Here is a 24,431-nt window from a genome sequence, read left to right as displayed (position 1 = left end):
TATATACAGTTCAACCGGCGGCTTTAACCAATCAGCAACATGCTTGTTTCCCGCCAAAACATTTAAAGATACATTACACTCCTTCCCTCCCAGAAAACACTTTACCCCTATTTACATATTATTTTTCAACGTAATCACGCAAATAGACTGGGCGTCTCCTGACTCTTTCGGACCTGCGCAGTACATTCCCTGGGAGTGGGTCGAGCTGACCGGAGGGGCTGTTTGCTCCTCTCCGCTCCTCCTCTAGGCCATCCGGCCCTGGATTATTAGCAGAGTCGTCCCTGCTGTTTTCTAATGGAACCTGTGGGCGTCGCTGGACCTCCGGAAACTCAGATAAGTCCTGCGATTTTTCCGGGTTTGAGTCAGCTGTGGAATCAAACATTGTATAGTCAGGGCCTGTTTCGTCTAATTCGGATTGTTCGGCTATGCGTTTTCGTATTTGGTCTATGTGGCGCCTCCATACTCGGCCGTCCTTTAACTCCACCAAGTATGATTTTGGACCTGTTCTGTTTAGGATTTGTCCTGCTATCCAGGTTGGGCCTTCACCATAGTTGTGTGCCCACACTCGGTCGCCTATGTCCATTTCTCTTGTTTTCCGATTTCCCCTTGTAACCCTCCGGTGTATAGTTTGGATTTAAGCGGTCTAGTGGGCACCTGAGCTTCGGCCCATTAATAATTCTGCTGGGCTTCTGCGGTTGTGACACAGGGGTTCTGTGTTGGACGGCCAGGAAAACATCGATTTTGTTTGCCAGTCGCCTGGCTTAAGTCTGGACAATGCCTCTTTGCGCTCGGACGGAACGCTCTGCAAGGCCATTCGTCGCAGGGTGGAAAGGCGCCGAGAGGGCATGTCGGATGCCCTCTTCTGCCAAGTACTCCTCAAATTGGGTTGCCGTGGAATTGCGGGCCGTTATCGGAAACTAGCGTGTCGGGCAACCCATGGGTTACAAATAGGTGCCGTAGGACTGAGATCACGGCCTCGGCTGTCATGGATCTCATGAGAATGATTTCCAGCCATTTGGAGTAGGCATCTACTACTACCAGGAAGGTTTGGCCGTGGAAGGGGCCGGCAAAATCAATGTGTATTCTAGACCAGGGCCCCTGGGGTTTCTCCCATTCCCGAACCGGGGCCGTTGGGGGTAGCGGTCTGGACTCCTGGCAGGCCTGACATTTCCCTACCCTTTCAGCAATTTCTGAGTCCATTAAGGGCCACCACACATAGCTTCTCGCTAAGCCCTTCATCCTTACGATCCCTGGGTGCCCCTCGTGGAGGAGATCCAACACCCTTTTCCTCAATTTCTCTGGGATCACCACTCGATCCCCCCATAGCAGGCACCCCCCTTGAGCCGACAGTTCCCCACGTTTCTTTACAAACTCTTTAAAACGCTCGCCCGGCGCAGCGGGCCACCCTCTTTGTACCCAACCAAGTACAGTTCTCAAAATAATGTCTCGGTATGACGCCCGAGCCACCTCCTTAGACGTGACTGGGCCAGAGTCCAGAGAGTCAATCAACAGTATGGGCGTCCCCGGAGTGGGGTCCTCGATCGCCCCTGGTAGTGGGCATCTGCTTAATGCGTCCGCATGCCCCAACTCTTTTCCCGGTCGATGCCACAGTTTGTAGGAGTAGGCGGCTAAAAAGATAGTCCATCGGGTCAATCGGGGCGAAAGTGCCACAGGCGTTGGGCGGTCCCCTGCCAGTAACCCTAACAGTGGTCTATGGTCTGTAACAATTTCAAAGTCTCTACCAAAAACGTATTCGTGAAACTTTTTTACCCCTGACACTATAGCTAGAGCTTCCTTATCCAACTGACTGTAGTTCCTCTCTGTCGAGGACATCGTTCTGGAATAGAAGGCTATTGGGGCTTCTGTGCCATTTGGAAGCCTGTGGCTGAGCACAGCCCCCACCCCGTAAGGGGAAGCATCGCAAACTAATACCAATGGCATTGTGCTATGATACTGTATTAGTAAACTATCGCTCGATAGTAGGTGTTTTACTGCTTCGAAAGCCCTAGCTTCCGTCTTTCCCCAAGACCAAACAGTATTCTTTCCCAGTAACTTATGTAGCGGCTCGGCAACGGTTGCCTTATTTTTCAAAAAGACCGCGTAAAAGTTCACTAGACCCAGGAATGCCTGTAGCTCTGCTTTGTTTTTAGGCGCTGGAGCCTTTCTTATTGCCTTGACCTTGCTTTCAGTGGGGTGGATTCCTTCCTTGTCTATTCTGTAGCCCAAGAACTCTACGGATTCTACCCCTATTTGGCATTTGTTCACTTTAACCTTTAGACCGGCTGACCGGAAAATGCCCAGGACCTTTCTCAGACGTTCCCCCAGATCTTCTAAAGTCTCGGCTGACACCAATACATCGTCAAAATAGGGGACTACCCCGGGAGCCCTTGCAGAAGTCGCCCATTAAATTTTGAAATAGACCAGGTGCCACACTCACCCCAAACTGTAACCGGGTACACTTGAAAGCACCTCTGTGAGTTACAATGGTCTGGGCTTCGGCTGTAGTGGCGTCTACCGGCAGTTGCTGGTAGGCTTGGGCCAAATCTAATTTTGCAAAAACGTGCCCTTGCCCTAGCGAGTGCAGCAAATGTTGCACCACAGGAACCGGGTAAGCGCTTTTCTGTAAGGCTTTGTTTAGCGTCGCCTTATAGTCAGCGCAGATTCTAACTGACCCATCTGGCTTCACTGGGGTGACGATTGGCGTCTCCCACTTTGCGTGATCGACTGGCACCAGAATCCCCTGACTGATGAGCTTGTCTATCTCCTTGTCTATCTTTGGTTTGAGGGCAAAAGGGACTCTCCTCGCCTTTAACCGAATGGGGGCTACCTGGGGGTCTAAATTGAAGGAAATAGGGGTCCCCTTGTACTTGCCCAGGCAGTCCTTGAAGACATCTTCGAACTCGTTCATGAGTGAGTCTTTCAAGTTACAGTCACTTCTGTAGATGCCAGTCACTCCCATGCCCAAAGCACGGAACCAGTCTAGTCCCAACAGACTTGGCAGGGCTCCTTCGACTATCGTGATGGGCAGGGTCATCTTGTGTGGTCCGTATTCGACGCGGACGGAGGTGGTCCCTCGAACAGGGATGCGATTTCCTTGATAGTCGTGGACTCGTAGCCGCTGTGTTTGCAGTTTGCGTTTGGCGATTCTCGCAAAGCTGCAAAAGTGTCCCAGGACATGATTGTGATCGCTGACCCGGTGTCCACTTCTAGTCGGCACGGCACTCCTTCGATTTTCGGTTTAGTGAAGATTTTCTTCTCGGCGGGTTGCTGCACGGCCTATGATCACGGTCGCTCGATTTGAGTTCGCGCCCTTTTGTTTTGACCAATCGCGGGTCGCCTTGCCGATCCTGCGCTCTGATTGGTTGGTTTGAATTTTCGGCGGGAAGGTTGGGTGCTCGACAGACTTGAGCCAGGTGCCCTTCTTCTCGCACCGCCGACATGTAGCGCCCTTGAACTTGCATCGTTGACGCTGGTGTTGCCCTCCGCAACTCCCGCATTCATCCCGGTCTTCTTTGCCCCTTCTCTCGGTGAGGCAAACTCCGTCCTCATCCTCGCCGTCTGATTCGGTCTGGATTTCTTCATTGTGGACCGGGTTGATTTCGGCCGCTGGTTGGCGTGAGTGGCTTTGTAGGGTTTCCGCCGCTTGGGTGGACATCTCATGAGCTCTGGCTTCGCCCAGAGCGTTTGCCAGCGTTAGATTGCTTTTTGATAGCAGCCGCCCGCAAACGAATGTCTCTGACCCCACGGATGAGTTGCTCTAACAGCTCCTCATCCAAGTCTCGGTACCCACAGTCCTTGGAGGCTTTTCAGGGCGGCCATGTAATCGCTGATGGATTCGCCTCTTGCTGTCTGCGCTCTCCAAATTCAAAACGCCGTACGTATTTGGACGGTGTTGGCGCGAAATGGTTCTTCAATAGATTTTGCAGAGTTTGCCACGATACCGATTGTACCGGCGTTGGCTCTGCCAGGGCTTCCGCGATGTCGATGACCTCGGGACCGCAGTGGCTCAGGAAATATGCCCTTTTGCGGTTGTCTGGGACTCCTTGCAGGTCGTTTGCCTCGAGGAAACTCTCAAACGGGTCATGTCGTTCCCATTTCTCCTAGATGGGTCAAGCGGCGCGGGCGGAGTGTAGCTGGCCATCTCGCGTTTCTGCCCTGAGTTTGCTGGGTTCGGTTCTTCCGTGCGTTCAGCCTGCTCCTGGTGCTCTTAGCCTCGAGATCCCACCTTCGTCGCCAGTGTTAAGTTCGGGAAGTAACGAGGCTGGAGACCAGGGTAGTGACAACAGCTCTTTAATATATGGTGAACCCAGCAACCAGGCTGGGGAAAAACCTCTCCTTATATACAGTTCAACCGGCGGCTTTAACCAATCAGCAACGTGCTTGTTTCCCGCCAAAACATTTAAAGATACATTACAACTACCTCCATTTCTTCCCCATCTATCTATCTATACATACATACATACATACATACATATATGTATATCTATACATACATACATACATATATATAAAGAATGGAAAAAATAAAAACAAAGCTTCTTGCACCACTGCCTGGAGTGCAGTTCTGTGCTTGCTTTTGGGCCCGAATTGTTAGAATTACTTCAATGGGAACAATCTCTCCCCCAGATAGCACTCAGGGCAGTAAAAGTGAAAAATGTGGTGGTTTAAAATAATAATAACACGTGTGGCACGCTTTCCACATGAATAAAGCCATCGCTTTTAGGTTTCAATTTTAGAGCATCAGTTCTTTTTTTTTCCCCCAGCGTTTTGAGATGCCAGATCAGAGCCAGCACAGCAGCCGTGTGCTGTTCCCAAAACAATTGACAATGCCGGTTTATAGCGCCCCATGAAACCTGCAATAATTCAATGCCAACTGCAAGGCAAGGCTGAAACGAAGGGGCATCAGGATACATTTAATCGCCGGAGAACTGAACATTTAGGTTACAAGAAATGAATGAAAGTAAGGGGGGGGGAACCATCACGCCTACAAGGAAAGGAAGGAAGGAAGGAAGGAGAGAATGAGAAAGAGAAAGAAAGAAAAAGAAAGAAAGAAAGGAAAAAATGACAGAAGGAAGGGAGGGAGGAAGGGAAGGGAGGAAGGAAGGAAGGGAAGGGAAGGGAAAGAAAAACAAAAAAGATGGAAGGAAGGAAGGAAGGAAGGGAAAGAAAGACAAGGAAGAAAGGAAGGAAGAGAAAAAAGAAAAAAAAGAAAGATGGAAGGAAGGAAGGGAAAGAAAGAAAAAGAAAGAAAGACGGAAGAAAGAAAGAGACGGAATGGAAAGAAAAAAAGGACGGAAGGGAAAGAAAGAAAGAAAGAAAGACGGAAGGAAGGAAGGAAGAGAAAGAAAGACAGACAGAGAGAAGAGAGGAAGGAAGGAAGGAAAGAAAGAAAGATGGAAAGACGGAAAGACGGAAGGAAGGGAAAAAGAAAGAGGAAGGAAGGAAAATAACTTACCTGTAGAAAACCCAATTTTCTTATGGCACTTTGTAAATTCTATATTAAAATAGGTGACCAAGGCATGGATGTAATCATTGCGTTGGATCTGGAGGCAAAACGCAGAGGTGAAGGCCAGGTCTTCTATCTTTACGATGTAAAGGTCAACATCCTGCATTGACAGAGAGATGAAGAGGAGTTATTTATTTATTTATTTATTTATTTATTTATTTATTTATTTATTTATTTATTTATTTATTTATTTATTTATTTATTTATTTGAATTTATATCCCGCCCTTCTCCAAAGACTCAGGGCGGCTTACACTGTGTTAAGCAATAGTCTTCATCCATTTGTAGATTATATACAAAGTCAACTTTTATTGCCCCCAACAATCTGGGTCCTCATTTTACCTACCTTATAAAGGATGGAAGGCTGAGTCAACCTTGGGCCTGGTGGGACTTGAACTTGCAGTAATTGCAAGCAGCTGTGTTAATAACAGACAGACTTAGTCTGCTAAGTTTAATTCAGTATTAAAGATTTCTCCATCTGCAATATTTAAAGCGGGCCTTAGAAGGACAGCACAACCCAATCAGGGTTGTGATTGACCCAATCAGGGCCGTGGTAGCTCAGGCTGTAAAGAAGCCTGTTATTAGAACACAGCAGCCTGCAATTACTGCAGGTTCAAGCCCGGCCCAAGGTTGACTCAGCCTTCCATCCTTTATAAGGTAGGTAAAATGAGGACCCAGATTGTTGGGGGGGGCAATAAGTTGGCTTTGTAAATATACAAATAGAATGAGACTATTGCCTTATACATTGTAAGCCACCCTGAGTCTTCGGAGAAGGGCAGGATGTAAATGTAAATAAAAATAAAAATAAAAAAAATATCAGAAGATGCTTAAGTCGCAAAACGTGTTTAAGAATCAGGACAGGAGCTACTAGATGGAGTGGGACCTTGGTACTCAACATTAATTGAGGCACAATGAATACCAAAAATGATGATTATCGCACCATTTTTTCCCATAAGTAGAGTGGGATGAATGAGATGGGATGGAGTAGAGTAGAGCGGGGTGGGGTGGGGTAGGGTGGGATGGAACGGAACGGAACTTAATGGAACAGAAGAGAATAAAAAGAGGAGATTGGGATGGAATGGGATAGGATGGAACAGAACGGAGCGGAACAGAACAGAACAGAAAATATGGAATGGAATGGAATGAAGAAGAGTAGAGTAGAATGGAATGGAATGGAATAGAATAGAATAGAATTAGAATTTATAATCTTTCCAGCCTGGTTCTGACAAGCAAAGTCAATGGAGGAAGGCAGATTCACTTAACAATTGCAAGAATTTGCCTAATAACTGTAGCAAAATAGGTCATAAAATGAGGTAGTTAACAACTGCCTTTATTAGCAAGAGAAATTAGGGGGCCGTAAGTCGAGGACTACCTGTAATAGAAATAGAAATAGAAATAATATCGCTTAGGCTCAACCCCCTGCTTGCTTGGAGAGGGGTCTGAGACCCTTGTAGTCTTTCCTGCTCAAATTCTGTACCATAAGTTGTTGAATTGTTGAAGCAAAAATAGCAAGCTAGTAGCACGTGGTAGAAGGGACACGGTGGCTCAGTGGCCAAGATGCTGAGCTTGTCGATTGAAAGGTCGGCAGTTCAGCGGTTCGAATCCCTAGTGCCACGTAACGGGGTAGGCTCCCGTTACTTGTCCAAATTACTTCTGCCAAACTAGCAGTTCGAAAGCACGTCAAAAATGTTTTTGTTTCTTAAAACTTTTTCAATTAAAAAAAAAAAATGCAAGTAGAAAAATAGGGACCACCTTTGGTGGGAAGGGAACAGCGTTCTGTGCGCCTTTGGTGTTTAGTCATGTTGGCCAAATAATCACAGAGACGTCTTCTGACAGCGCTGGCTCTTCTGCTTTGAAATGGAGATGAGCACCGCCCCCTAGAGTTGGAATGACTAGCACATAAGTGCGAGGGGTACCTTTACCTTTAACAAGTGGTAAAGTCACCAATTTAAAAGCTTTGCTATTTTGCCTTTTGTTTTCATGGTGTTTCTCTGACTCTGTGTGTGTGTGTGTGTGTGTGTGTGTGTGTGTGTGTGTGTGTGTGTGTGTGAGAGAGAGAGAGAGAGAGAGAGAGAGAGAGAGTTAACTGCATTTCTACCGTGAAATGCCCCAAACAAAGAAAAATGTGGAAAATTAAATTTAAAAGTTGTAATCTTCAGGCTCTCAAAGAATTGCATTTAAATAACAACCTTCTAGCTCAGCGGTCTCCAACCTTGGTCCCTTTAAGACTTGTGGACTTCAACTCCCAGAGTTCCTCAGCCAGCTTTGCTGGCTGAGGGATTCTGGGCATTGAAGTCCACAAGTCTTAAAGGGACCAAGCTTGGAGACCCCTATTTTAGCTACTCAACATATTTTGCTGTGGTTCTGTCTCAACAGGCTATGGATATAAAACAGAACGTTCTACAGCGGATTGAAATTCTACTTGAACTTTACTATAGGAAGTAACCTAAATAATCTGACATAAAACCCCCATTCATTCAAAACTGATCTAACCTTTATTGGAATTCCTTTTTTCATGTTAGGGGATTTTATTTTTTATTTTTGCAACCAGCATATAATGTTTCCTTAGTGCTGCCAATCCTCAGCTGCAGTTCTCACCTCCTCTTTTTTCCCCCTTTCACTGCTTGCAAATTCCTGTTTCTTAAAAACAATTAGTTAACTTGGCCTGGATTTCTTGGAAGTGGGACTAAATGGGAACACAGCAGCCTTTTTAAACACAGCAGCCTTTTTAACAGAAGTGCCACCGCCAGCTTTCGTAATCAAAAAGTATCTATGGGCTCAAGCAGAGCAAACAAATAAAAGGAAACAGTTGCGTTTCCTTTTTCTATTCATATTCCTTCTACACAAGAACTGCAATGCACATTTTGGCACAAGGACCCACAGCCTTCAAGTAGCTGCTACCCAAAAGCCTTTAGCTCTATAGTGTTTTGGGTTCCTTAAAGGCATATTCCTTTTATTATAATTCCCTGGTAAGGCCACACTTGGAATCCTGCATCCAGTTTTGGTCGCCACAATGTAAAAAAGATGTTGAGACTCTAGAAAGAGTGCAGAGAAGAGCAACAAAGATGACAAGGGGACTGGAGGCTAAAACATACGAAGAACGGTTGCAGGAACTGGGTATGTCTAAGTTTAATGAAAAGAAGGACTAGGAGACACATGATAGTGGTCTTCCAATGTCTCAGGGGCTGCCACAAAGAAGAGGGAGTCAAGCTATTCTCCAAAGCACCTGAGGGCAGGACAAGAAGCAATGGGTGGAAACTAATCAAGGAGAGAAGCAACCTAGAACTAAGGAGACATTTCCTGACTGGAACAATTAATCAGTGGAACAGCTTGCCTTTAGAAATTGTAGGGGCTCCATCACTGGAATTTTTAAAGAAGAGACTGGACAACCACTTGTCTGAAACAGTATAGGGTGTCCTGTTTGATCAGGCAAAGGCTGGACTAGAAGACCTCCAAGGTCCCTTCCAGATCTATTCTGATGAATAGAATAAGATAGGGTAGGGTAAGGTAGGTTAGAGTAGAGTAGAATAGGGTAGAGTAGAGTGGAATAGAATAGAATGGAATGGAATGGAATGGAGTAGAGTGGACTGGAATAGAATAGAATAGAATAGAATAGAATAGAATAGAATAGAATAGAATAGAATAGAATAGAATAGAATAGAATAGAATAGAATAGAATAATATTAGAGTGGAGTGGAGTGGAGTGGAGTGGAGTGGAGTGGAGTGGAGTGGAATGGAACGGAACGGAACGGAACGGAACGGAACAGAACAGAACAGAATAGAATAGAATAGAATAGAATAGAATAATAGTGGAGTGGAGTGGAGTGGAATAGAATAGAATAGAATAGAATAGAATAGAATAGAATAGAATAGAATAGAATAGAATAGAATAGAATAATAATTTTGGAGTGGAGTGGAGTTGAATGGAATGGAATGGAATGGAATAGAATGGAATAGGATAGAATAGAATAGAATAGAATAGAATAGAATAGAATAGAGTAGAGTAGAATAGAGTAGAGTAGAGTAGAGTAGAGTAGAATAGAATAATATTAGAGTGGAGTGAAATGGAATGGAATAGAATAGAATAGAATAGAATAGAATAGAATAGAATAGAATAGAATAGAATAGAATAGAATAGAATAATAATTTTGGAGTGGAGTGGAGTGGAGTGGAGTGGAATAGAATAGAATAGAATAGAATAGAATAGAATAGAATAGAATAGAATAGAATAGAATAGAATAGAATAGTTCTTTATTGGCCAACTGTGATTGGACACACCCAGAATTTGTCTCCGCTGCATAAGCTCTCAGTGTACATACGGAGAACAAAGTGATAAATCCTAAATCATAAGATATACAAACAACAAAGTGATAAATCATAAGATATCAATAGTAGAAGGTAATAGGAAAGATGAGAAGGATACAGCAAAACAGTCCTACTACGTGATTAGATATCTAAGCTTAAGACAGGACTGTGGGAATTAAGTGTTCGGCAGAGAGATGGCACGAGGGGAAAAACTGTCTGTATGTCTAGTTGTTTTGGCATGCAATGCCCTATAGCAGTGTCCCAAAAGGAGACGTTGAAACAGTTTTTGTCCGGGATGTGAATGATCTATAGATATTTTCCTAGTCTTCTTTCTGACTCATGCCACAATGCAAGGCAAGCTGGTTGAAGTTTGTTTTCCCTGCAGTCCTAACTATCCATTGAAGTTTATGTTTGTCCTGTTTGGTTGCTGAGACAAACCTGACAGTTATAGAAGTACAAATGAAAGTTCGGAGAAAGAAAACCCAATATCTGCAATTTAGCAGCAGCACGCAAAGACAAATGAAACAGTGGTGCCGTGGCCTAGAGGTGGAGCTCACGCCTCACAATCAGGAGGCTGCGAGTTCAATCCTAGGTAGAGGCAGATATTTCTCTCTTTGGGCACAATGAGAATATATCTGCTGAACAAAGCTCCGCATTGGCAACAGGAAGGGCATCTGGCCATTAAACACTCTGCTAGCTCCATTCAATTGCCCAGACTCCACCCCGCAAGGGATTATGGGGGTCATTAAATGATGATGATGCAAAGACAGGATTTAAACAGGTTAAGGAATAGGAGAAATAAAACTCCTCTGCCTTCAATTTTCCCAACCAACGTACGCTCACTTGCTAATAAGATGGATGAAATACTCCTTTTAAACAGATGAAATTCTGATTTTTTACAATTCAGCAGCCCTATGCTTCTCTGAAACCTGGTTAAATGAATCAGTTGAAGATGGCAGCCTGCATATCCCAGGGTTTCAGATTCAACAATCAGACAGAATTGCAGAAACATCTGGTAAAAAGAAGGGCGGAGGCTTATGCTTATTCTGTGACAAAAACTTAGAGACATTAATTATCAACTGCAAACCATACTATTCGTCTCATGAATTTTCCTCATTTCTTCTAATTGTTGTTTATGTCCCACCACAACCCTGTGTAAACAAGGCATTACGAACTAGCTGACCAAATAATGGAGGCTAAAGCCAAATACCCCAATTCACTGGCCATTATTTTGAAAGATCTAAACAAGGCAAACTTAAGGAAAAAGCTACCAAAATACTTTCAGCATGTCAATTGTCCCACTAGAGACAAGAATACTTTAGACCATTGCTACACAACACTAAAATCCCCAAAGCTTTAACCAAAAACTATCTACTATTGACCTCACCCCATTCTTAAGACATCTATAAGGGGCGTGCATAAGAGCACCAGCGTGCCTACCGTTCCTGTCCTAATGTTCTCTTTGATTGTATCCAAATTTCATGTAGTTATTACATACTTATGCTTATATATATGCTTATATATCTTATAGTTATTTCATGCTTATGCTTATATATACTGTTGTGTCTAAATAAATAAATAAATAAATAAATAAAAGATGCTTATCGGTCTTTACCACAAGCAGCTGTAGGATACTCTGATCATTGCATGATTCACCTTGTACCCGCTTACTGGCAAAGACTTAAAACCACAACACCAACAATTAAATCAGTGAAGACTTGGACTGAGGAGGCAAAGTTGAAGCTACAGACTTGCTTTGACTGCACTGATTGGAATATTTTTGAAGATACCTCTGCAGACTTGGATGCACTCACAGATACTGTAACATCATGTCAGCTTCTGTGAAGACCTATGTGTACCTACAAGGAACTTGCGAATATACAGTAACAACAAACCTTGGTTCAGAGCTAAACTTAAGCAGCAACGTCGTTTCAAAGAGGAAGCCTATAGAAAAGGTAATAAAATACTGTACAATCAGGCCAGAAATGTATTAACAAGGGAGATCAGAGCAGCAAAAAGAAGCTACTCTGAAAATACTCGTGCAGTATTTTGACTTGGGAAGAACCAGCAAACATGGAAAATTCTTAATAATATCACCGGCTATGGCAAACCTCCTTCCCAGGCTGAAGGAAATCAACAACTGACAGATGACTTGAATGTGTCTTACTGCAGGTTTGAAAGGAAACTACAGCCAACTACGGACACAGACTTTAGAGGATAATTAGAACTGCAGAAAAAACAATTATTACCAACCTACCTTCCATTGAGGACCTGTATACTGCACGAGTCAAAAAGAAGGCTGTGAAAATATCTATGGACCCCTCACATCCTGGACATAAACTGTTTCAACTCCTACCCTCAAAACAACGCTATAGAGCACTGCACACCAGAACAACTAGACACAAGAACAGTTTTTTCCCTAACGCCATCACTCTGCTAAACTAATAAGTCCAACACTGTCAAACTATTTACTAAGTCTTCACTACTATTAATCTTCTCATTGTTCCCATCACCCATCTCCTTCCACTAATGACTGTATAATTGTAACTTTGTTGCTTGTATCCTTATGATTTATATTGATATTGATTGTTTCCCGATTGCTTATTTGTACCCTATGACTATCCATAAGTGTTGTACCTTATGATTCTTGATGAACGTATCTTTTCTTTTATGTACACTGAGGGCTTATGCACCAAGACAAATTCCTTGTGTGTCCAATCACACTTGCCCAATAAAGAATTCTATTCTAAGACAAAAGAAAGAGTTTAAAAAAATATAGCCTTGCAGAAGGACCTTGTTTTATAGTTTATATTTTGAAAAGCACCAAACCTTTATTAAACAAGCATTGGTCACCACTTGCTTTGGGTCAACGATGTCCACCAAAGGCTCCTTCATGGCCACATCTCGGATACAGGTCATGTCGAAGCCGTAGACGTTCTCCCACCCTGTTAAGGCAAAGTGGGAAATTGAAGGGCACGTTTTCATTCGGAAAGTAAGCACCTACCGCGGCATTTCTCAACCTTAAACAACTTTCAGATGTGTGGACTTCATCTCCTAGAATTCCCCAGCCAGCAAAGAATTCTGGGAGATGAAGTCCATTTATGTATTACGCACATATTTAAAAGTTGCCCAAGGTTGAGAAACACTGTCCTTGAATAAATCAAATTTAAGAGTCCTCTGAACAATAATAATTATTTTATTTTATTTTTGTATCCGCCCTTATTATTTTTATAAGTAACTCAAGGCGGTGAAAATATCCATCATATTTTCTTCAGTTTATTTTCCACATAACAACCCTGTGAGGTGAGTTGGGCTGAGAGAGAAGACCTAGCCCAAAGTTCACTTAGCTGATTTCCATGGCTAAAGTGGGATTAGAACTCCCAGTCTCTTGGTGATTGGCCCAAAGTCTCTCAGCTGACTTTCATGGCTAAAGCAGGATTAGAACTCTCAGGTTCCTGGTGATTGGCCCAAAGTCACCCAATTGGCTTTTATGGCTTAAAGTAGAACTCCCAGGTGACCTGGTGATTGGCCGAAAGTCACCCAATTGGCTTTTATGACTAAGGTGGGATTAGAACTCCCAGGTTCCTGGTGACTGGCCCAAAGTCACTCAGCTGACTTTCATGGCTAAGGCAGGATTAGAACTCACAGCCTCACAAGAAATGGCTGCTAAAGCTGTTTTTTTTCCCCTTGGAAATGACCAATGGCTGCGTAAGGGAAATGACATGCCTTCAAATTATTGGCAGCGCTAAAGAAGCTCTCATATCTAAGTGAGACATCTTTGTGCCCAAATTAACATTTTGAGCTTTAATTCTTGGTCAGAAAACTGAAGCAAAGTACGACAGATAGTCCTCAACTTACGACCACAATGGAGCCCCAACATTTATGTTATGTTCAGTGAGTTGGCTCCCTTTTAAGACTTCACTGGCCGCATTTGTTAAGTAAATCAATGCGGTTCTTAAATTAGTAACACGGTTGTTAAGCGAATCTGGCTTTCCCCATTGTCGCAAAAGAAGATCGCATCACACACACACACACACACACGCAGGGGACACTGCAACCGTCATAAATGCGAGTCGGTTGTCAAGCATCCAAATTTTGGGGATGGCTGCAACGGTCGTAAGTGTGGAAAACCGGTCATAAGTCACTTTTTTTCAGTGCTGTTGTAACTTCCAGAGGGTCACTAAGTGAACTGTTGTAAGTCGAGGACTACCTGTAGTATCTGGTGTTCAGACGAAATCCATTGCCCCATCACCCCACAGGTAGTCCTCAAGTTACGGCCATAATACAGGTAATTCTCAAATTACGACCATAATTGAGTCAGGCAATTGGGGCCTTAAAAGTCACAGCAGTCACAGCCCATGGGACCGCCCAGATTTTACAAGTTTTGGGATGATACGTTAAGTGAAAGTGGTGCTCATTAAATGATCATTAAGTATCCTTTAAACAAACCTAGTTGTTAAATTGGCATTTTTGACAGAAAACGGAAGTAAACGCCGCTTTTCGTCATCATTCCGAACGGCCGCTAAGCAACCCCGTCGTAAGTCGAGAACTGCCTGTAGTGAGTTGGCTAGAAAAACGCCAGGCATGTGGGTGAATTGTGACGCCATATGGCGGACTCACAGTGGATTTTGAAATCCTTGTACTGCCGATCTTCAATGGCTACCATGTACAAAGCCGCTCGGTCTGGAAACATAAGCCCTCCTGGTTTCTGTTGACGAATTGTGTGGAAATGGATGTCTTAATCTATTCACCTAACAAAAACATCACATTTTTGAAGGCGGATAAAAAAAACGACAACAAAGAATAACCAGACAAATATCCCTTCCTCTTTCATGTCACTTTGCCACTGCAAAGGGCCTGAAAATATGACATTCGGGGCCCTTCTGGGACCTGGACTTGATAGACCCTTTCTTTGGTCTAGGGCAGAGGTGAGGAACGATGCTCCCACCCCATCATCACTTGTGGACTTTAGCTCCCAGAATTCCCAAGCCAACATGGGATTCTGGGAGTTTGGATTACAGATTACAGATTAACAGAGTTGGAAGGAACTTTGGAGGTCATCTAGTCCAGGGGTCTCCAACCTTGGTAACTTTAAGCCTGGAGGATTTCAACTCCCAGAATTTCTGTTCCATGGGTTGGTTGCTCTCATTGTCAGAAAATGTCTCCTGATTTTCAGGTTGAATCTTCCCCTGATCAGTTTCCATCCATTATTCCTTGTCTGGCCTTCAGGTGCTTTGGAGAATAGCTTGACTCCCTCCTTTTTGAAGTCCATAAGTCATAAAAAGGCCATAGTTCCCCACCCTTGGTCGAAAGGGTGCGTTGGATACTGCTAAGTGATTTATACTTTTGATGCTCAAAACCAGTGTTTCTCAATCTTGCCAATTTTAAGATGTCTGGACTTCAATTCCCAAAATTCCCGAGCCAGCATGGAATTCTGGGAGTTGAACTCCATAAGTCATAAAAGGGCCATAGTGTTGTGGTCCTCCAGCAGCCTAAGGAGCTGGCAGCAGAGTCGGACAGTGTGGAGGCCAGGGAGGACAATGGACCAGTCCTGGAGTCAAGGGAAGATCTGAACGAGGGCTCTGCATTGGAGGCAGAGCCATCTGGGAGCGATGCATGGACTCCAGAGCCTCCAGAGGTGGACAGCAGAGAGGCAGAGGAACAGGAAGAGCCTGTTCCTAGTACACGCATGTGAAGAGCTGCCAGAAGGCAAGAGCAGCTCAAGCAAAAAGGATGACTCAGGAGTAAGGCCAGGAGATGATTGGCCCCTCCCATAAGGCTTAAAAGAGCAGCAACGGATCTTGGGCTCTTTGTAGGAAAGCAACTTTGCTACATGTGTTTCTGGTCGGCGTCTCTTGTTTCTGAAATTCGTGGGGCTTGTGGAATGGAGGAGGAGGAGGGGAGGAGGACTGTGGGGTCCTCAGTGCTCTCTGAGCTTGGTTGTTTTCTTGCAGATGTTTCATTACCCAACTAGGTAACATCATCAGTGCTAGGACTCTTGTTTCATAACCGATATACTGTATACGTGATACATCATACAGTGATGGTTATGGAAAGGTGACAGCCATACATTTTAACAAGCACAGCTAAGTAGGAAATATCCTTGGCATTCCCATTTTAGTTGCCACTGAAATTGTGTGGCATCTGTCACTCCACCACCAACCTTTAAAAGACCTTCTAAGAAGCTAATATGGTAGAAGAGACCAAACGCCTACCAGCCACTTGTCCCGCGCGAAGATGACTGTGTTAAGCATGGACTCATAGAAAAGGGAGTAACCCATCCATTCACTGATTATGATATCTACTTTGTCCACAGGCAATTCAATTTCTTCCACTTTGCCCTTAAATATTGTGATGACTAGAAACAGAATCAAAACACATAAAGTTACTGGAGTGAAGCCGACAGCTGAATCTTTGCCCCCTTGATACTCAGTTAGCTGTGGAATTTAAATCCGCATCTTCTTCATATAGAGAGCTCCTTGAAGACCGTCTGTATTATTATACAATAATATAATCTTTATATATAATATTAATATTATAATAATATAATTGTATTATTATATAAACATAATCTTATATAACGTTAATATTATAGCAATATAATTGTATTATTATATAAACATATACTCTTATCATCTTAAATAACATTAATAGTATAGTAATGTAATTATTATTATACAGATATAATCTTAAAATATTATATATTATTATAGCAATATAATTGTATTATTAATAATAGTATAGTTTTACAATATTATAGAATAGAATAGAATAGAATAGAATAGAATAGAATAGAATAGAATAGAATAGAATGGAATGGAATAGAATTTTATTGGCCAAGTGTGATTGGACACACAAGTGTGATTAGACACACAAGGAATTCTATTATACAATATTAATGTTACAATACTATAATTGTATTATTATATAATAATATTATTTTACAATATTACATAATATTAATATTATAGCAATATAATTGTATCATTATATAATAATATTTGTATAATATGATATAATATTAATGTAATAATAATTGCATTATGTAATATAATTATATAATATTATATAATCATGTAATTTTTAAAATATATAATTTAAAAAGACATTTATGTTTGGGTTTGTTTATTTTTTGGGGGGGTTCTTACTGGTTTTAAATCTGATTTTATGACCTTTCTTGCCACGTTATTAAGCAAATTGCTGCAATTGTTAAGTGAATCATGAGGTCGTTAAGCGAATCTGGTTTCCCCCAGCTGGGAAGGTAGCAAATAGCAATCACGTGACCCTGGGATCCTGAAATCATCATCAATGCAGGCTGGTTGCTAAGCAAATTTTGATCATGTGATAGTTGGGATGGGGTCATAAGTGTGAGGACCAGTTGAAACTCACTTTTTCTAGTGTCACTGTAACTTTGAACGATCATTAAAGCCAAGGGTACCCATCTGGGCTATTTGACCAAAAGATTATATTACTTATTACCAGGGGTGAAATCTACCGACTTTTCCTACCGGTTTGGAAGTGCGTGTGCTGTCATCAAGTCCGATTTTTGACCCTCTGCGCATGCATATAGCCTTCTGCACACTCGCAGAGGGTCAAAAACAGGTTACTTCCTGGTTAAAACCCAGAAATAACAACGTCCGGGTGAGTGGGCGGAGCCTTGAGCTGCCGCCGCTACTTGTTAGCCGAACCACATGCTATGGGCGCTACCAGTTCGTGCGAGCCGGACAGAACTGGCAGGATTTCACCACTGCATATTTCTCCCGTTTTTTTAAATTCTGATTTCCCTTTTAGACACAAGTAAGGAACATAGTTTTTGGGAGCCTAAAGTGGGTCACAGACAGAGATTAGGGTCAGGGCCACATAAGGTTAGGTGGTAGCAGCGGGGTGCCACACTTAGGGGGCAGGAGGTGGGGACAGAGGGTTTTTAGGAGAGGAACTCAGAAGCCTTCATCCTTTATCCTATTGTTGTGTCTCGCCCGCTTTCACCGCAGCCGGGGCCTTCTTATCTGCTTCCGAACGCTGAGGAATGTCCTAGCATGCCTCCCGGCCCCAGCCCTGGCTCCATACCCAGACAGGCTGAAGAGGAAGAAGTACCTCCAGCCCCCAGCTCTGGCTCCATGCCCAGGCAAACGGAGCAACTAGACCCCTCCCCCTCCTCCACAGCATGTGAGCCTGAGGGAGGTCAATTGCCAACAGCTGCAGACTGGAGTGACCCTGGCTTCAGGAGAATTGATAGGCAGCGTCAACAGAAGGAAGGGAGGGGCAGGCCTGGATAAGTGCTGAGTCATGGAGCCACACCCCATGGCCTATATAAAGGACCTGCTTTCTGGCATTCTCTGAGTCAGGCAAAGTCGAACATATCTTGCTGAAGTCACTTTCTGATCTCCTGCCTGCCCTGAGGACTTTGCTAGGACTTTGGCAGAGCTGCAGAGGCACACCTGATTCGGATTTCCCTGACCCGGCCGTCAGCGGAGGAGTGGGACACGACACCTATGTAGTCCTCTATGTACGACCACAATGGAGCCCAGAATTTATCTTGCTAAGTGTGAAATTTTCAAGTGAGTCCACTTCTTGCTGCAGTTATTAAGTGAGTCCCTGAAGCTGTTAAATTACTAACACGGTCGTTAAGTGAATCTGGCTTCCCCGTTGACTTTGCTTGACAGAAGGTTCACAAAAGGGGAATCATGTGACACTGGAATGGTCATAACTAGGAACCAGTTGTCAAGCATCCGAATGTAGATCACGTGAGCACGGGGATGTTGCCACGGTCATGAGTGTGAAAAACCATGGTTTTGAATGCCGTTGTAACTTCGGATGGTCACTAAACAAACTGCTGTAAGTCGAGGACTACCTGTCGTGTCCCACTCCTCCGCTGACGGCCGGGTCAGGGAAATCCGAATCAGGCTTGCCTCTGCAGCTCTGCCCAAAGTCCTAGCAAAGTCCTCAGAGAAGGCAGGAGACCAGTAAGTGACTTCAGCAAGATAACTTCGACTTTTGCCTGACTCAGAGACTGCCAGAAAGCAGGTCCTTTATATAGGCCATGGGGTGTGGCTCCATGACTCAGCACTCATTAAGGCCTGCCCCTCCCTTCCTTCTGTTGCCTCCGCCTATCCAGCCTTCTGATGCGAGGGTCACTCCAATCAGCAGCTGTTGGAAATAAACCCTCCTCAGGCTCACATGCTGTGGAGGAGGGGGAGGGGTCTAGCTGCTCCGTTTGCCTGGGCATGGAGCCAGGACTTGGGCCGGGAGGCATACATTCCTCCGTGTTCGGGAGCAGGTAAGAAGGCCCCGGCTGCTCTGAGGGCGGGCAAGACACAACACTACCTGAATATGCCCAACTAGCAGAATACAGCTAGTCCTCGACTTACAACCATTTCAAAGTTACAACAGCCTTAAAAAAAAGTGACTGATAACCGGTCCTCATTCTGACGACCATTGCAGCATCCCCACGGTCTCTTGATCAAAATTCTGTTGCTTGGCAACTGGCATGTATTTACCATGGCTGCAGCATCTTCTTAGGTCATGTGATCACTATTTGTGACCTTCCTAGGGAGCAAAGACACTGTGGAAATCTGGATTCGCCTAACAACTTCATGACTCACTTAATAACTGCCACGAACCACTTCACAATCATGGAAAAAGGGTCATAAATTCAGCCGTGACTCTCTTAACAACCGCCTTGGAAGTCCTGGTTCCAATTGTAGTTGTAAGTCAAGGACTAACTGTAGTTACATGAATCTACGGTTATTATTTTAAACCTTTTCTCTCAGGGCACACTGAGAGTATATCTGCTGAACGAAACTCTGCATCGGTGACAGGAAGGGCATCTGGCCAGTAAAACACTCTGCTAGCTCCATTCAATTGCCCAGACTCCACCCTGCAAGCGATTATGGGGTCGTTATGATGATGATTTTAAATCTTTTCTGATTTCCTATAAACTATAAACATTCTATTCTATTCTATTCTAACTAATTCCTAGTAGAAATAAGAAACTTCCTGGATTACCCTTCATAAAATGAGGGTAAGGAGGCTTTTTTTCCACCTTATTTCATTCTCCATCTTTTAGTAAGACCAAAGCCTTTTTTGCAATAAAATAATATATTTGGAGGCTTATCTCCCTTATTAACAGGAGTGGAGAAGAATTACCGTATTTTTCAGACTATAAGATGCACCTAGATTTAGAGGAAGAAAACAAGAAAAAAATTAGCTTTTGGTCTCCATGCATCGTATTTTTGCCTTCCCTGCCCCCAAGAAGCACTTTGCAGGCCAAAAACAGGCCCATTTTTGGCCTCCCGAACCCTCCGCGCATCCTGTTTTTTTCGAAAACTAATCCATTTTTGGCCTGCAGAGTGCTTCTGGGGGCCGGGGAGGGCAAAAACGCGACACACGGAAGGTTTGGGAGTCCAAAAATGGGCTCATTTTTGGTGAAAATGGGCCGTGCGGAGCACTGCAGACTGCTTCTGGGGGCCGGGGAGGGCAAAAATGTGTAACATGGAGGGTTTGGGAGCCCCAAAATGAGCCAGGCTTTTGTGGAACACTGCAGAGTGCTTCTGGGGGCCAGGGAGGGCAAAAACGTGACACACGGAGGGTTTGGGAGTCCAAAAATGTGCTCATTTTTGGTGAAAACGGGCTATGTGGAGCACTGCAGACTGCTTCTGGGGGCCGGGGAGGGCAAAAATGTGTAACATGGAGGGTTTGGGAGCCCAAAAATGACCTAGGCTTTGGTGAAAACGGGCCATGTGGAACACTGCAGAGTGCTTCTGGGGGCCGGGGAGGGCAAAAATGAGTTCATTTTTGACAAAAACAGGTCGTGTGGAGCACTGCAGAGTGCTTCTGGGGACTGGGAAGGGTGAAAATGTGTCACGTAGAAGGTTCGGAAGCCTAAAAATGAGCCTGTTTTTGGCGAAAATGGGCCGTGCGGAGCACTGCAGACTGCTCCTGGGGGCCAGGGGGGGTTGAAAACATGATGTGTGGAGAGTTCGGGAACCCAAAAACAGGCAGGCCATGCAGAGCACTGCAGAGTGCTTCTGGGGGCCGGGGAGGGCAAAAATGCAATGCGTGGAGGATTCGGGAGCTCAAAAACGGGCCTGTATTCAGTCTCTAAGACGCACCAAAATTTTCACCCATCGTAGAGTGCTTCTATACTCCGAAAAATACGGTCGTTCATGCCACTGTCTTCATGGGACTCATTTGTTGTTTTATTAGATGGAGAATTTTTAAGCAACAGTATGGGATCTTAATGGTAATGATTATCAACCAGGGGGGGTGAGACTATCTTTTCAAGGTGATACAGAAGGTTTTAGTGGATTAAATCATGCTGGCAGCAATTTACTCTTTGATGGTGAATTTCTGACAGCCCTCACCTTAACCAATTTTAAATTGTCGAGGAGATAATAGGCTAAAAAAACCACAAAAAAACGACACAGCCTTTTCAGGAAATGGCACCGATGGAAATAGTATTTAAGTGGCTCTTAATAAGCTCGGACACCGGATGGGGAAGATCAAGGAAAGAAAAAAAAATAAGGGGGGGGGTGGGAATCTGAGATGGGTGAGATTTTTTTTAAAAAGAGGGGGGGAAAAGGACCTTTGAGAAGCACAGTGGAAATAAAAGGGGGGGGGGAAATTAATGAGAAAAAAGAAGAGTTGAAAGCAGCAACTTGCCGGCAGCAGATCCGGAGGTATACGAAGCAAAAAGCTTAAGGAGAATCCGAATATTATTATTATTATTATTATTATTATTATTATTATTATTATTATTATTATTATTATTATTATTATTATTATTATTATTATTATTATTTAAAAAGGACATATGTATGAAATGGAAACTAGACCAGGTCAGAAAGGAAAACGTTGCAGAGATGTAGCCCAAAATTGTTGAAATGGTGACAGGAAAGAGAAATGCAGAAGGTTGCTGAGGTTAACAAAGGATGCTGAGTATTTTTTTTTTTAAAAAAAAGACTTATTTAGATATGTTCAAAATAAAGAGAAAAGCATAGAGTCAGTATATTGGCCCCTCAGTGAAGAAGGAAGAATGCTAAATTAACTAAGAAAGAGCTACTCGGTAGTGGGATTCAGGCAGTTTTGTCCGGTTCGGGAGAACCGGTAGTGACGACTACGGGAGGCTCCGCCCACCCACCCGGACGTAATGTGTGAGCACTGTGTATGCATGGAAGGCCATGTGCATGTGCAGAGGAGATGTGTGCGAGCAAAGCATTTGCAAACCGGTAGGGAAGGGAAGTGAATCCCACCTCTGGAGCTACTCAACTCTTACTAGGTTCACTCTTTTCCAACAAAATCTAAGTGTTCCACTAAAACCAAAGAAGCAGGATGGAGAGATAGGATTTGAGCCTGAAGATTGACAGAAACACAACGTGGGGAGTATCTCTTTCGTCTGATTATGTTTAAAGCGCCACAGAATCACAGGAAAGTCATCCTAGGGGATTGCAGCTGATAGTTGGGCCGAATTCTTATGTATTATCTTGGCGAAATCCTCGAAGGGTGTGGTGGCCTAGAGGTGGAGCTCTCGCCTTACAATCAGGAGGCTGTGAGTTCGATCTTAGAATAGAGGTAGATATTTCTCTCTCTGGGCACAATGAGAATATATTTGCTGGGGGGGAAAAAACTCTGCATTGGCGACACGAAGGGCATCCGGCCAGTAAACACTCAGCTCCGTTCAGACTCCACCCCACAAGGGATTATGGGGTCATTAAAAGAAGATGATGATGATGATGATCGTGGAGAAATCCTGCTGAAGTGAAATGCCAGATCGCTATTTTTCAAAAAGAGGAAAAAAGGAAGATGGAGTAAGCCAAGAGACTCATCAGGCTAACATCAATTCCTGGAAGATTGCTCAGCAGATGTCTCTCAGGCACTTTGAAAACAATGACTAGAAATTACATCTATCTGTCCAGAATCGATCTGCCAGATCATTTATTTACTTGCTAACATTTATATCCTGCTATATTCAATTGATTCTAAGCAGTTAACTTATTTATGGAATGGGTAACTTCCCTAGTAGATTGTGGGAACGCTGTAATACATACTATATCTTGAATTTCTTAAAATGCCCCAAGCCTACTGATTGGCAAGTGGATTAATGTGGATTGGATGGGTATGTATCAGGGGTGAAGTGCTCTGAAGTCTGGTACCGGTTTGCTTTGCTACCGGTTCGCTTCATGCGCGCATGCACAGTGCATGGCAAACACATGCTTTATGTGCATGCACACCACAGGCGCTACCGCACAGCGCTAAAAAAGGAAGATTAAGAAGCCTTTTCTAAGGTAAGTAGAACAGCAAGGGGAGGAACAACTGTGCCACATGATTTCCTGCTTTCTAGCTAATATAAATCATGCGCCACAGCTGATCGTCGGAAATACCGGTTCACCCGAACTGGTAGCGTTTTTTTAACTACCGGTTCAAACGAACCGGTCTGAACCGGAAGCATTTCACCTCTGGTATGCATATATATATATGTTTTATTACATTGAAAAATTATCATCTGTAGTTCCTCGTGAAATTAGATAGAATATGGCGGAGCGGTGTGATGGCCTAGAGATGAAGACACTCGCCTCCGACTCAGAAGGTTGAGAGTTCAATCCTAGGCAGCAACAGAAGTTTCTCTATCAGGGTTCAAGAAGAAAATATTTGCAGCAAGCTCTGCATAGACATCAGAAAGGGCATCCGGCTAGTAAATGCTCAGCTGTATTCAGTCGCCCCGACTCCACCCCGATAAAAAGGGATTTACAGGTTCATAAAAAGAAAAAAAAATTAAGTAAGTACTCCAGGAATCCGTCCTTTAAGCGCTCCTACTTCAGTATATTCATTAATGCTTTGAAGGAAGAGATGGAAGGAATGCACATCAAATGTAAAGATGATTTAAAATTGACTAGGATAACTCACATGCGAGAAGTTACATAAAATTCAGAATGGCCTTGATTGGATAGGAGGCATGGTGGTGCAGTGGTTAGAATGCAGTACGGCTGCCAGCAGTTCGGCAGTTTGAATTTCACCAGGCTCAAGGTTGATTCAGCCTTCCATCCTTCCGAGGTCGATAAAATGAGGACCCAGATTGTCTGGGGGCAAGAGGCTGATTCTGTAAACCACTTAGAGAGGGCTGTAAAAGCACCATGAAGTGGTATATAAGTCTAACTGCTAGTCCTATCTCTGCAATGGTGGCACAGTGATTAGAATGCAGTATTGCAGGCTAATTCTGCCCACTGCCAGCAGTTTGATCCTGACTGGCTCAAGGTTGACTCAGCCTTCCGTCCTTCCGAGGTCGATCAAATGAGGACCCAGATTGTTTGGGGGTGATAGGCTGATTCTGTAAACCGCTTAGAGCAGGGATCTCCAACCTTGGTCCCCTTAAGACCTGTGGACTTCAACTCCCAGAGTCCTCCTGAAGCGGTATATAAGTCTAAGTGCTATTGCTATTGCTATAGAGACATGGGCTGGGAGTAATCGAATGAAATTGTTCTGTCTCCTTCCCCACTTGGATTCATGGCTCTTATCAGACCTGGCAGAGAAATTGCAACTGCCTGCCAAAGTTCAAACAAATGACTCACGTAACAAGACTTTCAGCTCTTTTTGAAACGGTTCAGCTAAACTTTGCTTCCCGTGGAG

General features: G+C 43.9%; 1 protein-coding gene across 1 annotated transcript in view; it reads right to left on the bottom strand.

The window, feature by feature from the left end:
* The window catches only part of PRMT8 (protein arginine methyltransferase 8), a 57,399-nt gene that overhangs the window by 7,368 nt on the left and 25,600 nt on the right, over positions 1 to 24,431 (bottom strand). Inside the window, exons 4-7 of the mRNA XM_058189587.1 lie at positions 16,025 to 16,167; positions 14,430 to 14,517; positions 12,639 to 12,754; positions 5,456 to 5,606 (exon numbers count right to left, since the gene is read on the bottom strand). Coding sequence (XP_058045570.1) covers positions 5,456 to 5,606; positions 12,639 to 12,754; positions 14,430 to 14,517; positions 16,025 to 16,167 — 498 coding nt within the window. The remainder of the gene's footprint in view (positions 1 to 5,455; positions 5,607 to 12,638; positions 12,755 to 14,429; positions 14,518 to 16,024; positions 16,168 to 24,431) is intronic.

The sequence above is a fragment of the Ahaetulla prasina genome, chromosome 7 (assembly GCF_028640845.1).
Source record: "Ahaetulla prasina isolate Xishuangbanna chromosome 7, ASM2864084v1, whole genome shotgun sequence".
In the NCBI taxonomy this organism is placed as follows: domain Eukaryota; kingdom Metazoa; phylum Chordata; class Lepidosauria; order Squamata; family Colubridae; genus Ahaetulla; species Ahaetulla prasina.
Note: the sequence above shows the minus strand (reverse complement) of the source record. Positions and strands in the feature narration are given on the sequence as shown.